Source organism: Danio aesculapii, chromosome 2 (genome assembly GCF_903798145.1).
Source record: "Danio aesculapii chromosome 2, fDanAes4.1, whole genome shotgun sequence".
NCBI lineage: Eukaryota > Metazoa > Chordata > Actinopteri > Cypriniformes > Danionidae > Danio > Danio aesculapii.
Window position 1 is genome coordinate 5,967,585 of NC_079436.1, and position 17,500 is coordinate 5,985,084.

Sequence of the window (17,500 nt, forward strand, 5' to 3'; positions counted from 1 at the left end):
TTACTAAATGGCAATTTAGCACAATCTCATTAAAATACCAAAGGGGTTTTAAAGTGATCTACTGATAAATGCTATTGACCAGCGCAAATTAGCAAAGCAAATGCTGTTCATGTGAACTTACTGTTCATCTGCACTACAAAAAAATGCTTTTCTTACTTAGATTTTTGTCTTCTTTCTAGTCCAAATATCTAAAAATTCTTAGATCAACAAGCTTTTTCTAGGGCAGCCATACATATTTTCTTGTTTTCAGAAATAATATGCCAATATTGAGTGAGTTTTTACTTAAAGGGAACATAGTTTACCTCTTTTTTATGATTTTATATTAATATTATGGTTCTTCTGAGTGTGCCAGTTTAGGTTCAGTTTAAAACACAATTCAGATTTTTTTATTATGATGTGTTAAAAAGTGTCATGTTGGGGGCGTGTCCACAGTTCGCTGATTTATGGGTGTGTTGCTTCACATGTAAATTAGTTTCGGCTTCCCGCCAACGTAACAAGGGGGCGGAGCCATGAGCTCACCCGCTCTGCGTTTGCAACAGAGTCTGACAGGCAGACGGAGAAGGAGTGAGAGGATCACCATTCAGTCGTACATGTACGACTCTGACACAGACCAAGCAGAGAGTACAAAATCATTTGTGTCTTTGTACAGTTTTACAGCCAACTGTGTGCTAGTTTCAAGTGCCGAGCTTGTACACAGAAACTAATAACCACGCACACTGAATTAACTTTGACTGAGGCACCGGATGCGGCACTCGAAGCCGCGACACGGCACACCAGACGCTCTCTGTGGCGCGGCAGAAACATGAAGTGTCCCGAATCGTCGCGCCACGCATTTTTGAATTCTAAACATAGGTTTCTGCAGCGGTCCGCGGCGCCCAGCCGTCGACTTGAGTGTACCCTGATAGAAACCTATGTTTAGAATTCTAAAACGCATGCTAGTTAAGATCACAGGGAGCTTCTGGGATCGCGAGAAATGCAAACGGCTGAAGTATAAGGTAGACTCAATGAGAAGTACACATGTTTGCAAACCTACCTAAAGATACAACCAATAATTCCGATTAGAGCGATAATGTGGAGAATATTGCTCTTGTGTTGAGCCCAATGAGCCTTGCATCTAAAAATAGAGCTAGCGTGTTCCTTTAGTGATATCGCTTCGACTCACGCTGAAAATGGCGGACGTGAATCAACAAACTGAGGATTTGATGACGCGCCTGTCAATCAATATTGGTGGGCGGGGGGACCGCACTCCTATGTAAAGTTGCGGTCGGTTTGAAAACCGCTCCAATTGGTCCACCGTTTTTTATGTTGTTAGATTGAAAAAAAAGCACTGGGTGTGCTTATATCACCCCGATATGACAGTCTATACACCATACATGCACATATGTCTGTCCAAACAGCTTGAAAAGTAGATTTTTTACCATAGGTGCCCTTTAAAACAAGCTAAATAATCTGCCAATGGAGTAATCAAAATAATGTTGTTTTTCCTTTTGACATAAGATTATTTTTCTTACCACATTGGCAGATTCTTTTTCTTGTTTTAAGGAAAAACTCACTTCATTTTGGCCTATTATTTATGAAAACAAAACAATATGTTTTTCTTGTCTAGAAATTTTTTCTTGATTTATGAATTTTTAGATATTTGGACTAGAAACCAGACAAAAAAATCTAAGTAAGAAAAGCATTTTTTGCAGTGTAAGAATCCTGAAAACAAATGTTTCATTGATAAATGAAATATCAACTGATAAATACATACTGTCAGGCAAAATATAGGCGGTTGCATAGAGCAGCATCATAAACAAGGCGGCAAGATGGTGAGAGATTTTATAAATGATGTTTGGGATTATTTCTTTCAGACCAACTATAGATAGTTAGACGTTATCAGGTTAAAAGGTTATCAGTTTAGATGTTGTTAGCCTTAACCTTTTGTAACTTGTTTTCTATTGGAAGTGAGCATTTTGCACACTGTTTATGTGCCCCTTGTTTTTTCAGGAGCGTTCTGAGCACCTGAAGCTGAAAAAAAACAACTCTGAGCTGAAAAAGCACCCAACGTATTTCACTTTTTTTTCCTATTGTCCAATGGAATGAATGGAGAGATGGGCAGCAAACCCAATTTTAGAACACTCTCGTTAAACTGACAGACAGCTGATTATATGGTTGCTGAGAACATGCAAACAAAATAAATGAATAAAAACTTGCTAATTAAAAAATATTAAATTCAATTCAAGTTTATTTGTATAGCGCTTTACAGAATAATTATTGTTTTAAAGCAACTTTACAAAAGGTGCACAGTATTTCATTACAATCAAAATCAGAAAAGTTATAAATAAAGTAAAAAAAACTAGTAAAGTTTACTTATAACTTTAATAACCAAGTACAAATAACTTTAACAGTTAATGTTATTATATATAAACATGGTTAACCAGCAGTTATATAGTAAATAGGTGATGTCTGATGCTGAGTGAGTGAGTCTGAACCTCAGACATTATCAGAGTTTAGAAGCCATAAATAATAATACTCGACCTCCTTTAGTGGACTTTGCTATTCTGGGTACTTCCGGGCCTTAGTAACACATACTCGAATGCATCTTGTTCATATTATGAGCTTGTTTGCATTGAGTATGATTTATTTATTGTGCTTTATCAGGATGTCTTACATTATTTATTTTTTAAAACACTGCCTTGTCATATTATGCCACGTTGAGAATGTCTTGAAAGTAAAACTTGTTATAACTGCACTACTTAAATGTACAGTTGGAGTCAGAATTATTAGCCCCCTTTGAATTTTCTTCTTTTTTAAATATTTCCCAAATGATGTTTAACAGAGCAAGGAAATTTTCACAGTATGTCTGATAATATTTTTTCTTCTGGAGAAAGTCTTATTTGTTTTATTTCGGCTAGAATAAAAGCAGTTTTTAATTTTTTAAAAACCATTTTAAGGTCAATATTATTAGCCCCTTTAAGCTAAATGTTTTTCGATAGTCTACAGAACAAACAATCATTATACAATAACTTGCCTAATTACCATATCCTGCCTAGTTAACCTAGTTAAGCCTTTAAATGTCACTTTAAGCTGTATAGAAGTGTCTTGAAAAATGACTAGTCAAATAATATTTACTGTCATCATGGCAAAGATAAAATAAATCAGTTATTAAAAATGAGTTATTAAAACTATTGTGTTTAGAAATGTGTTGAAAAAAAAATCTCTCCGCTAAACAGAAATTGGGGAGAAAAAATAAACAGGGGGGGCTAATAATTCTGACTTCAAGTGTAAGTATAATCTGAAAGTTGTCTTCTCTTCGTTCATAAACTTGATTCACCGCTGTCATTGCTCTCCCCGCAGGCTTGTTATACTGAGTGCTGAAAGGTGAATAAGGTTACAAATAAAAGTAAAACTGTTTTCCATTACAGTTGTTCTCCAGATTCATGTTACCATTGGTTTTACAGTGTCATAAACAACTTTATTTATGGCCTGAATATTTCATGGCACTTTGTGAATGTATGAGAATAAATGTCTGTTTCTCTAATAGCTCTTTGTAATCTGGTTGTTTGTCTTTGTTCTCAGTGGCAGTAGTGGGGGCAGCGGCGGTCGGGAGAACAGCAGTAACAGTATGGGAATCCCTCTGGCCGTGCCTACACCCTCCCCTCCCAGTATGGCACCAGGTGACTATTTGCAATTATCACAGTGACCATGTTAGATTTAATTCCTACGTTATTTGGTGTGGCTGGACTGATGTAAAGTTAGATTTCTCAGTTTTAATTGGTTGTTGTTTTGAAGCATTATCATTCCAATATTAAATTCCACAAAGATTAAGTGGAGGCATTGTTTGTTGGGTACATATGTGTGCAGTATTATGTGTGTGGTCTGTAATATAGCACATGTAGTGTTCCAGAAGGTCATCACAGCGCTTTATTTTTTCACATTTTGTTACAGCCTTATTTAAAGAATATATAATTAATTATTTTCCATTGAATTCTACAAACAATAGCCCAAAATGACAGCTTGAAAGAAGCTTGTTTGTAATTTTCGCAAATTTATTCTATTGTGTAAGTGTTTGCATGTCATGATGAGTCTCCTTTAGCGGCTTAATGGAAGGTTGTTGTAGATTTGTTAGCATTAGCTCCCTGCCATCTTGATCTTGGCTAACGTTAACTTCGGGCACTTGTGAACGTAGATGCTTTTTGTGTCCCCACAAGCTGAGGATATTGAGTTTTTGACATTATCCTGATCAAGTATCACTAAAATACCTGATAAATCGGTTCGGTGTAATTAACATTGCAGCAAACTGAAGCTGAGATTGCTATTAAGCGACCTCCTGCGACATTGGGTCACATGACAGCAAATTTATTATAAAAAATCACATGTACATAAGCCAGTGGTGTAAAGTAACAAATAACAAATACCCAAACTACTGTAATTGAGTAGTTTTTCTCAGGAATTTTTGGTAATACTTTATAATAACTACACACTATGAACCATTTATTAAGCATTAGCAAATAGTGAATTCTACATGAACAGATAATAGTAAGCAGTTTATAACCACCAATACAAATGCTGTATTTTTGACTTAAAACCATATTTATAATGTGTTTAATAATTGTACTTTCATACTTTATTTATTTTTCTTTACTAAATTAAGTATTGCATCTGTCAGGTGTGTGAACAGAACCCAGACGCAGATCAGCAATAAAAAGAAGCTTTATTAATTAGGAACAAAAAACTGGACACAGAGCCCTGATAACAGCCAACAGGGCTGGAAAAAACAACAAACCCATGGTAGGGTAATTAGTCATTTTGAGTAAAGCAAAATAAAATCAAACTGGGCAGAAAAACAGACATCAAACTACATGTAAAATGAGAAATGAATCAGCACAGACAACAGCAAACTGGGAAGATAAATAGAGCAAACAAAGCCCAAGACGAGGAGTTCAGGTGAAACAAATGAACAGGTAACAAGATGGGCGGAGTCTAACTAATAGACAAATTAACATATGGGAAAAGACACAACACAAGCCATGTGCTAAACACAAGAAGCAGACAATTAACAGGAACCAATCCGAAAAGACATGAACAGGAATCTGACAAAAGCAAAACGGCAAACAAACAGACATGGAGCATGAACATCCGAATCCTGACAAAACTGTAACCACAGTAGACCAGTGCCAGAATACGAATGCCATGCACACACACAACAGATTAGCCACAAGTACACAGCTCAAGATAACTTGACGCTGTGCACTCACTACACAGAAAAAGAGTACATGGTTCAAGCAAGCTCAAACCAATGCACTCATGAAAAGAACAAACAAGAGTGTCAGAGTTCTGCCACAAACTAAGAATTAAATAAACATAAGACAGAACCCTGACAGCTTCATTTACAACCAGTTATTTAAGCATAGTTAGTTATTAGTTAGTTAGTAATAAGTAGTAAATAGTTAGTTATAGTTAGTAATAATAATTAGTTAGAATAAGTTAGTAAATTATTAATAAACTATTCAAATCAACATTTATGTATCTTATTATTCAGGCATATACTAATCTTTAATTTGTATGTTAATAAATGCTTTATTGGCTCAACTATATCCAGATTTGTGACCCAAAGTGAGGACTATTTATGCTTTATAAATCCCTTAAAAATGAGAATTAAAGGCTCAGTTAAATTCTAAACAGGAAAAAAGAAAATAAACTGTATCGAATGATAAAATAAATCTCTGCAAGCTTATCTAAATTAAAATTACTGTACAGTTTAAACATTGCATCCTATTATATTGTCAAATTATTATATTGTTGTTGTTTTATCCAATATTATGTCATATTTTGACACTCCTGTTATTCAGCAATGATTAAACTCTACAGTAATTTTACTTTTTAGATAAGATTGCAAAGATGTATTGTTCATTTGATACTAATACCTTAATTGTCATTTATAAGGGATTTATAAAGCATAAATAGCCCTCACTTTAGATTAGGTCACAAAACTGCATGAAGTTGAGTTAATAAAGCATTTATTAACATACATAGTAACCAATACTATATGCCTTAATAATAAGATATATAAACGTTAATTCCAATAGTTTATTAATCATTTATAAACTCAAAGTGAGTAGCGTCTTCGATGTAAGTGATAGATCCAGAAGGGCATCCTGCTGATTTGATTTAGAAGGGCACTTTTTTTGTCAGACGGCTCACCGGTCAGCTATACATGCGCACTAAAATATCAAGGTGAAAGTCATCATAGCTTGCATGGAACAGACCCAGCTCCCAACCCAACTTTGAGAATTTATTAACGGCAAAAAAATATTTTATTGCGTTAAAGCCGATAACGGCCCATCACTAATATATATATATATATATATATATATATATATATATATATATATATATATATATATATATATATATATATATATATATATATATATATATATATATATATATATATATATATATATATATATATATATATATATATATATATATATATATATATATATATATATTCCTTCCCATATCATGTTCAATCAACTGTTTGTACCACAGCTGGACTCTAATCAGTTTATAGAAACGTCTCATGAATGGTCAGTGGAAGCAGGACACACCTGAGCTCAGTATTGAGTGGCATGGCAAAGGATTTGAACTCATGTGATTTATTATTATTTAGTTTGAATTATTTGAACTTCTTTCACATTGTTATTATGGGGTATTGTTTGTAAAACTTTGAAGAAAATAATGAGTTGAATCCATTTTGGAATAAGGCTGTAACATTACAAAATGTGGAAAAAGTGAAGAGCTTCTCAGGTATACTGTAAAAAAAAAAAAAAAAAACAAGAAATGAATACTGATAGAATATAGTACAAATTACAAAAAACTAAATACAGATAGTGAATATAGCACTTCTGTAGACAGCTTGCATCTGCATGTGAATATACAGACGTTCAACTCCCTGAAGAAACTATTATCAACACGTTAAGTAAACTTGGTAGCAAATGATTACTTTGATTATGATTGTGTTTGGTTATTCCATCCACCCCTAATTCAGTCATGTCATCTATTCTTCATAATATCCATCTTTTTTATGACTGTCTTTCTCCTCTGTCCTCTCTTCAGTAGTTCCTCCAGGTCCAGGTCTGGGCCCAATCCCAATGTCTCAGTTTGGAACAATTTCCCGGCAGATCTCCAGACACAATTCCTCCACCACTTCCTCCTCCGCCTCTATGGTGTCAGCCACCGGGACCTACCGCCGCGCCCCTGCCAGCTCCTCCCAGTTCTCTGTGCCTCAGCCCCACCTAAACGGGGGTCCCACATTCCCCCAGACCACAAGTGAGTTCAGTTTCATGATAGGGACTGACATTTAGTGCCTTCAAAAAGTATTTGGACTAGGGGTGGGCGATATGACCTAAAATTAATATCACGGTATTTTTCATCTTTTGAACGGTGACGGTATAATATCATGGTATTACTTTCAATAGCAAAATAATATACATCTCAAGGAAGAACGGACAAAAGAAAGTCTCACTTCTATCACTCTTTAAAAGTTTTGGTTTGGGTCATTGTAAATGCTCAGTCTCGTTATGAGCTGATCTTCATTTCTCTGTGTTGGTGGAATAAAGCAGGCGAGTCAGCCGCACCAATTTATGAGCAGACAGAGCAGGATTCTCATGATGACCACCAGCGCAATTCCGCTCTTTGTTATGAGCTGTAGTTTCAGTGTAAACTTAGTAAATGTGAGCTTCTTTGGCGATGATGTGTACAGTGTTAGATTTTATATTTAGCGGACATTTGCGCTGAACACGCGGAGAATGCAACGCATCGAGATTCGGGCACCTTCTCCGAAAACACTCGATTGATCTCAGCTGGCGGATCAACATTTACTTCATGTCATGATCGCTGTCATCTGCGCCATTATTATTATTATAACTTTAGGTGAGGTTTGCAAACCTGTGCACTTTTCACTCTTCAGCCGTTTGCATTTCCTGCAGTAACAAAAGCTCCCTGTTATCTGACAGCGGGAAGCGTTGAATGACTGACAGCTAATATGAACCAATACAGCAGCAGGGTAGAGCGATTTAGCAAGTTTTTAGAGAAAACCAAATCAGATTGCACTACAACCATTATATTCAGACACACAAATGCTCCCAAATATATTAGGGCCCATAGATTAAATTTCAGGCGCTCATGCGACCAAAATGGTTGCAATTTCGAGCCCTGTAGTATAAGGACATGTATTCAGACCACAACTGAACGTTTGAAGAAAATTGAATGCCTTATTATTTAGAATGAGCTATTATTGATGTAAATGCAGCCGTTCAAGGCGCATAATTGATTTATTACGGTATTGACGGTATTAGAAAATCCATGTCGTGGCACAATGTCACACCGGTGATGACTATGACACCGGTGTACCGCCCACCCCTAATTTGGACACTTAAATGCCACTGCAGTCACAGCAATAAATATCAAACTCGGTTATGTATTTTCTTTCTTTTTTTTTTTTTTATTGTATGGCCATATTCACAAAATATTAACATCAAAATGTATAAATATGTTACAGAGAGTGTACAGTCTTAAAAATGGAAAGTAACAAAGGAATTGATATATAAAAAAAAATAAATAGGAAAAAAGTAAAGTACAATCACACCATTTTAGAGCAGTCTTTAAGTGTAGGTTATAACAAAAATTGTATATGAATGATAGGGATCCTGTGTTAATTTAAGAGAGCTCTTTTATGTATTCCCAAAGGGGAGACCAAATTGACCAAAATCTGTCAGATTTATTATGTTTGTCATAGGTAAGTTTTTCTAGTGGTAACCATGTAGCAATTTGTGATATGCACATTTTAAAAGATGGAGCCTGTGATGCAGACCAAAGTAGCAAAATACATATTTTAGCTAAATGACAATAAATAACTGTTATTTATTTATTTATAGACAATAAATAACTGTAATGCATCTTTTTCAAACAGATTGTTCACGTTAAGATTCAATAAATACAAAGCTGGGGTCATATCAAAATTTTGCTTAAGAATATTTTCCACTACCTTATGTATTTTCTTCCAAAATGGCAAAATTTTGTCACAGTCCCAAAAACAACGAATGAATGTACCTTTATCTTTTTTACATTTGAAACACAAGTCTGTGGCATTGGCAAACATTTTCTTGACATGTATTGGTGTAAGATATATCCTGTTAAAAAATTAAAAATTAAGCTCATGGATCCCAAGAGAGGTACATTTCGGGTATATATGATCGCATACAATTTCCCAGTCATTTTCTTCAATAGTTTGACCGATATCCTTCTCCCACACATCCTTAAGTCCTAGCCATGTATTTTCTTTTTATAATCCCCTGCATTATATTTGCTGAATGAAATCTAATATGTGTTTCTTGCTAATTTTACAGTGCAGATTGTTTCCACTTCAGACATTCTTAAAAAATTTAGATTTTTATAGCATTTGCGCTTTTAACAACCAATTTTATGGTAAAAAGCTGAGCCAGCATGGAAAACTGATTTATTTATATGACATTACTTTGTGCCTAAAGCTGATTTCAAAGTTGGAATAATGGCCAGTTACAAAAGAACATGATGTGTTAATATTTTCTACTTCATCTGTTGCTTAATTAGACATTTCTAGTTTTATATACAGTTAGGTCCATAAATAATTGGACATCGATTTCTACATTCGAATTCTAACATTTTTGGCTCTATAAACCAACACAATAGATTTAAAGGGGTGGTCCACTGCGATATCATGTTTTAAACTTTAGTTGATGTGTAACGTAGCTGTGTGAACATAAACAGCATCTGTGAATGTAAAGTGCTCAAAGTTCAATGCAAAGGGAGACCTTGAGTTAGCTTAGCAAAACCTACAATGAACGAATTTTGGGGACTACAAAAACATACTTCCGGGCCTGTGAGATCACAAATGTACTTTTGCCGCGCACACACTCTGCACAGCTAAGGGGCGTGGCCAGAGGCACTGTAACGTTACAGCAGAGGGAGCGGAAATGCTTTCCAAACTCTGCTGTTTCCACAGAGCTTCTTCTGTTTCTGTATTTGGACTTCCAAAGGACATGACACAAAGACAGAAGTGCTTACTGTTCAATATTAATTATGTTCCAGAGAATTATAAAATACATAGCGAGCATGATTTGACAAAACACAGCTTCCAGAATCTCTCCCAGTTCAGTGCTGGATTCTATTAAAATCTCCTCAAAGAAGGAGCAGCTCCAACAAGCAGAAGCTGTAGCCTGTGAGTTTTTATTTGTTAAAATTGATCATGACGTGTACAGTGTCTAGCCTTAACTGTATGTTGTAGCAAAGATGCAAACAATGGGGAATGCTGATTAGCACTGCTAACGATTTAGCTACAAATTCATATTTATCAGTCAAACTCTGCTATAAACACACACACTTGACCAGCGCGTACGTGTCTCTCTATGAGGTGCTTTTCCTGCGTTTTACATCTCGGATAATGAACTCGCAAAAGATATGTGAACGATTCATATTACTTACATGTGCATATTTCGTATATATGTGAAAGACGTCGTGTAACGTGTTGAGTTATAAATACAGGAGAGCTCGCCTAACTCATGTTGCAGCAGAAGAATCAATCAAGGCTCACACAGGTCGACTGTATATTACAGAACAATAACTTAATCCGAGCATGAGAGAAAAATAAAAAAAAACATCGGTCCCGCGCACATGCATTTCTCGTGTTACACACGTCTACAGACAGTTCTCACACACACACACACACACACACACAATGGCGATCTCTCTTAAAGGAGCCGCACCCCGTTTTCACTCGTTACAGACACTAGTCAAATGTTATGCAAAATGTTTAGATGTTTACACAGAAAGCGTGTTTGTACGGGCGTGACGTGGAGCCGATCCGCGAATCGCAGCACATTATGACACATGACCAATCAGAGTCACTTGAAGGCAGGAACTAGGAAATATGACAGTCGTTCATGTTAGCTGAGTAGCTATGTATAATCAAAGTAGATTTATGAAAAAATAACGTGATTTCCTTCAAGTGAAACATGAGCACACATTGCTTTGCATCTTATAAACACAACCAAGCCTTAAAAATACACCGTGGACCACCCCTTTAAAATGAAACAAACAAGATGTGCTTTAACTGCAGACTTTCAGCTTTAATTTGAGAGTATTTACATCCTAATCAGGTGAACGCTGTAGGAATTACAACAGTTTGCATATGTGCCTCCCACTTGTTAAGGGTCCAAAAGTAATTGGACAGAATAATAATCATAAACCAAACTTTCACGTTTTAATACTTGGTTGCAAATCCTTTGCAGTCAATTACAGCCTGAAGTCTGGAACGCATAGACGTCACCAGACGTTGGGTTTCACTCCTGGTGGTGCTCTGCCAGGCCTCTACAGCAACTGTCATAAGTTTCCGCTTGTTCTTGGGGCATTTTCCCTTCAGTTTTGTCTTCAGCAAGTGAAATGCATGCTCAATTGGGTTCAGCTCAGGTGATTGACCTGGCCATTGCATAAAATTCTACTTTTTTCCCTTCAAAAACTTTTTGGTTGCTTTTGCAGTATGCTTTGGGTCATTCTCCATCTGCACTGTGAAGCACCATCTGAATCATTTGGCTTAATTTGAGCAGAAAGACATCCTGCTGCTTTTTTCAAAAGTCAAATCATCAATAAATACAAGAGAACCAGTTCCATTGACAGCCATACATGCCCACGCCATGTTACTAGTACCACCATGCTTCACTGATTAGGAACATGAGCAGTTCCATTTGTTCTCCATACTCCTCTCTTCCCATAATTCTGGTACAAGTTGAGCTTGATCTCATATATCCCTAGGATGTTGTTCCAGCACTGTGAAGGCTTTTTTAGTACTCTAATCTGGCCTTCCTGTTTTTGAGGCTCACCAATGGTTTACATCTTGTGGTGAGCCCTCTGTAATCAGTTTGGTGTAGTCTTCTCTTGATTGTTGATTCTGACACACATATACCTACCTCCTGGAGAGTGTTCTTGATCTGGCCAACTGTTGTGAAAGGTGTTTTCTTCACCAGGGAAAGAAATGTTCAGTCGTCCACCACAGTTGTTTTCATGGTCTTCTGGGTCTTTTGGTGTTGTTGAGCTCAGTGGTGCGTTCTTTTTTTAAGAATGCTCCAAGCAGTGGTTTTGGTAACGCCTAATGTTTTTGCTATCTCTCTGGTGGATTTGTTTTGTTTTTTCAACCTAATGATGGCTTGCTTGAATGATAGTGACAGCTCTTTGGATCTCATCTTGAGAGTTGACAGTAACAGATTCCAAATGCAAATAGCACACCTGAAATGAAAATGAGGGAATAATACACTCCTGGCCATGTAACAGCTTAAAAGCCGATTGTCCAATTACTTTTGGACCCTTAACAAACGGGAGGCACAACTACAAACCATTGTAATTCTTACATCCAAATCAGGTGAATGGTGTAAATACCCTCAAATTAAAGCTAACAGTCTGCAGTTAAAGCACATCTTGTTCATTTCATTTCAAATAGATTGTGTTGGTGTATTGAGCCAAAAATGTTAGAATTGTGTTTATGTGCAAATATTTATGGACCTAACTGCATCTTACTTTTAAGGAGTGTCTTAAACCCCCAAATGTAGTGCCAAGACTTTGTGTTTTGGTACTTCATACTATAAGTCTAATATTTCAAATTATGTTTGTTTTATGATAACATTCAGACAGTAAATGCTGTTATGACACTATTTGAGGATTGTAGTGATATGGCCTCTTCCTTTTTACTACTAGTTACAACACAATATAAACATTAAGTATGCACCAGATTCTCAGCTGGCGACCATTTTTGACTTGAGTGAAGGACTGCTTGTGTGAATGAATCAAAATCAAACTCCTGTAATAAATCCTAGGATCATTTATTATCAGAGTATATTCTGGAATCTTTATTTTCTAGAATTAATTTTGTTATGCGTGCTTTTTCTCTCCTAAAAATCAATAAAAATGATTATATAAAACATTTAAACTTATGCGTTTAGAAGTGATGCAGAGTTTAATACTTGTCTGCTGTTTTGATAACATTTGATTTTAAGAAATGTAAGTTTGTTCTTTAATTTTTTACCGTTTTGTTATACTTTTAATGGAAAATGTAAAGTGTCATTGTTTTATTAATTTGTATTGTTTTATAATTATACGTGACCAGAAAACCCGCTAAATGTCCGCTTTTGGAAACTGAAATTTATACATCATCATTTGTTGTGACAGGAGAACATTTGGCCAAGATACAACTAGTTGCAAGGTTCCAAAAAAATCGAAATATTGGGAAAATCGCTTTTAAAGTTTCCAAAATAAATTCTTAGCTATGCATATTACAATAAAATATAATATATAAAAAATATTTAAAATATGAATATAATTATTATATGAACTTTTATTATACTTATGAAGGAAATGTACTAAATGTCTTAAATTGAAGAGGATCTTTACTTAATATTCTAATGATTGTTGGCATAAAATTACAACCATTAAGTTTGACCTATATATTGTATTTTTGGCTTTTTCCACAAATATACCCATGATACATACATAAGACTTATTTTTTTTTATTCAGTCAGATTTTAGTTAATTTAATTAAAAAGTCTAATATCAAATCAGTTACAAAAATATACATTTAAAGACTTCTTCATGAAAACATTTCGTAAATACATTTCATTAATTCATAAATACATTTCTAGTTTTGGTTTTCTGCCAAGTGTATCCTGAATTTTCATTTCAAACCATGACAAACCTGATGGGTACCAAACCATCATTTTCATGTATTATTTTACCCATATTTCATATCACTTTGACCTATATATTACTTTATAATCGTGCAAATTGTTTTGTTTAAAACAAAGAAAATGCATTACTAGCCAAAAGGATACCTAGCAGTAACTGAGGATCTACCTGTTTTCTGCTATTCAGTCTCTTTATATCATAAAATGACTGTGTGTAACTTTTTGGGCTTGTTTTTCTCCCTGAATATACTCTGTATGGCTGGTTGAATGTGTATGAACTTCAATTTATGCTCCATGTGTCCTCAGTGTCTGTCGCTCCACCCCCTCCTCCAGTGGTGCAGCTGACGCCCCAGATTCCCCTCACTGGCTTCGTGGCCAGAGTTCAGGAGAACAGTGAGTAGTGGACGTTTTAGCATGGTATTTAGTCTTAACTGGGATGTACTTAAAGGAGAATGACTGCTCACCATTGACTTTCACTTTTAGTTGATAGATTTGTTTTCTCAATGAAAGCCAATGGTGACCATCAACTGTTCGCATAGCAGCATATGTCTTCTTTTGTGTTTAACTAAAGGAAATAGACATGTTTGAATTCTAAAATTTGGTCATACTGGAAAATATTATTAAGAAGTCATTTTACTGTGTGATTCTATTCAAAACTTAAGAGGATCTTATTTTAAAATGGTTGAAATGATGTGCATTTTTTTCTAAGAAAAATCAGTGAGAGATTCTTTATTAACAATATTTAAACAACTAAACATTTAATCAACTAAAACAAATTGTCTTATAATTTAATGTTACCTGGGAATTTTTTATTACATTAAAATCATCATCTTTTTTTGAGGATGGCACAGTATGGGTTACATTTTAAAATATAAACCCAGGTAGTTCTGAATTGGGTTTTTTTTGTAATGAAAGATGATGTCATAGTGAGGGTTTCACCCACTTCATGTTTTCATCCAGTAACAGACAGTCCATCTCCACCGCCGCCGCCTCTTCCTGAGGACACGCCCTTGTTTGAGGAAGCAGCCCCGCCCCCTCCACCTCCACCTGTGGATTACGATGAAGAAGATGCAGCTCTGGTGCATTATAATGACCCCTATGCGGATGGAGACCCCCACTGGGCCCCAAAATCCTACATGGAAAAGGGTAAGAGCAAACACTTCAAAACTGCTATATGATTTGTGGTGAGTTTTTGTAAATTAATTTAGTATTACTTATTATAGTTATAGTTATTAAATTATGTATTATAGTTATATTTTATAATAATATATTATATTATATAGTATTATATAATAGTTTTTAGATTATCTAGCTGTCTTATTCATGGACTGACAAAAAAGATGAATGGAGGGATAGATGTTTAGATGGGTAGATTGAAAGTGGGATTGATTCAATGGATTGAGAAGAAGACTGAAGGATGGATAGATAGACGGATAGGTAGGTAGTTGAATAGGTAGATGTATGGGAAAGTAGGTAGGTGGAAGGATAGACGGAAAGATGGATGGACGAATAGATGGATGGATAGATGGGTAGAAGGACAGATGGATAAATAGATTACAATATGGATAGATTGGTGGAAGTATGGATAGATAGACTTGCATGTGGATAAGAAGAGGGGTAAACTGATAGATAGATAGATAGATAGATAGATAGATAGATAGATAGATAGATAGATAGATAGATAGATAGATAGATAGATAGATAGATAGATAGATAGATAGATAGATAGATAGATAGATAGATAGATAGATAGATAGATAGATAGATAGATAGATAGATATATAGATAGATAGATGGGTAAATTGATGGGTAAATTGATGGGTGGCAAGAGACTGATGGATAGACTGATGTATGGATAAATGGCTGTATGGATAGATGGGCAAAAAGAGAGATGAGTAGTTTGCTATATGGATCGATTGGTAGATGCATGGATATAGGATAGATAGACTAGTAAGTAAATAGGAAGATGGGTGGATGGAGGGATGGATGAAAGGATAGACTTACTGAGACGAGCAGAGTTGTATGGATTGATGCATGTATAGGTAGATGGATGGACTGGCAAAGACAGACAGGCAGATATGGATGATAGAGTGATGGACGGACGGACGGACGGACGGACAGATAGATAGATGGATGGATGGATAGATGGATGGATAGATGGGTGGATAGATAGTTGGGTAGATGGATAGATAGATAGATAGATAGATGGATGGATGGATGGATGGATGGATGGATGGATGGGTGGATGGATTGATTGGTGGATGGATGGATGGATAGATTGATTGGTGGATGGATGGATGGATGGATTGATTGGTGGATGGATGGATGGATGGATGGATGGATGGATGGATGGATGGATGGATGGATGGATGGATGGATGGATGGATGGATAGATTGATTGGTGGATGGATGGATGGATAGATAGATTGATTGGTGGATGGATAGATAGATTGATTGGTGGATGGATAGATATATTGATTGGTGGATGGATGGATAGATAGATTGATTGGTGGATGGATGGATGGATAGATAGATTGATTGGTGGATGGATAGATAGATTGATTGGTGGATGGATGGATAGATTGATTGGTGGGTGGATGGATGGATAGATTGGTGGATGGATAGGTAAATAGGTAGGTAGATACCTGTAGGTAGATGTTAGATTGATAAATGGGTAGAAGGACAGATGGATAAGTAGATTACTATATGTATAGCTTGGTCGAGTAGATTGATAGACGGATGTATGTAAATGGGTAAGAGATTAACACAATAATGGATGGATGACATGCATGCCTTTCTCATCGCTGTCACGCTATCGGTGTGTTGTTGTCTTTCAGTGGTGGCCATCTATGACTACTCAAAAGACAAAGATGATGAACTGTCCTTCATGGAGGGCGCCATCATCTACATCATCAAGAAGAACGACGACGGCTGGTTCGAGGGTGTGTGTAACGGTGTGACCGGACTGTTTCCTGGTAACTACGTCGAATCCATCATGCACTACGCTGACTAATACCCAATCCCAGAGACATGCAGCGCAGCCAATCAGTTACAAGCATTGCAAAGTGCATTAGGATATGACTGAATGTCTGTTTTTGTCCAATCGCCAATGTATCAAGCCTCTACAGTGCTCACTGTTTGAGGAAACGGGGCTCGTATCGCCTCCGCAAAGAAACAAACAAGTCTCAATTCTTTCTGGTTAGGTTGCCTCATGTGTTTTGTACATATATTGCAGTGACACGTTGCCTGTAGGCTGTTGCTAGTGTTTGTTTTGTGCGTGTTTCGTCATTGTACTGAGATCGTATTTGCCAAGTGTCAGCCAGGGCTAGTTAGTTTTTATTTTTTATCATTCTTTTCTTGCTCATCTTTATTTAAACTCTAATGCTCTTCCTTTGTGTGAGGAGGACGTGTTTGAATGTCATTATTAGGTAAAAAAAAAAAAAAGACAATGACGTCTTTATTTACATTTCGCCTTCAGGAGTTGTTGATACTTTTTATAGTTTTACCTTATGACTGTAAGGTGATTGAAAAGACAAATGCAGTAATGTGCAGAGATTCTCCTGCAAATCAAACTTAATTTAATATGAACCTGTATAGAATTTGTCCACGTTATTTGACCCCAAAATTAAAAAATATATATATTTTGCTTACTCACAATAATCCCTATTTTACGCATGATGACATTCATAAAATTAAGCACATTTTCCCCAAAACTCTTATTAGCTTAATGCAAAAAAAACATGTTA

At 35.8% G+C, this 17,500-nt stretch overlaps 1 protein-coding gene across 4 annotated transcripts in view; it reads left to right on the forward strand.

Moving 5' to 3' along the window:
* The window catches only part of abi1b (abl-interactor 1b), a 52,149-nt gene that overhangs the window by 33,602 nt on the left and 1,047 nt on the right, over positions 1–17,500 (forward strand). For 2 of the 4 annotated variants that reach the window (XM_056471632.1, XM_056471638.1), the window contains 5 exons: positions 3,562–3,659; positions 7,105–7,317; positions 14,061–14,147; positions 14,715–14,900; positions 16,592–17,500. The exon at positions 16,592–17,500 is cut by the window's right edge and continues 1,047 nt beyond it. In XM_056471632.1, coding sequence (XP_056327607.1) covers positions 3,562–3,659; positions 7,105–7,317; positions 14,061–14,147; positions 14,715–14,900; positions 16,592–16,767 — 760 coding nt within the window. In that variant the 3' untranslated portion in view covers positions 16,768–17,500. The remainder of the gene's footprint in view (positions 1–3,561; positions 3,660–7,104; positions 7,318–14,060; positions 14,148–14,714; positions 14,901–16,591) is intronic. The other 2 variants (XM_056471637.1, XM_056471642.1) reach the window with 1 other exon arrangement.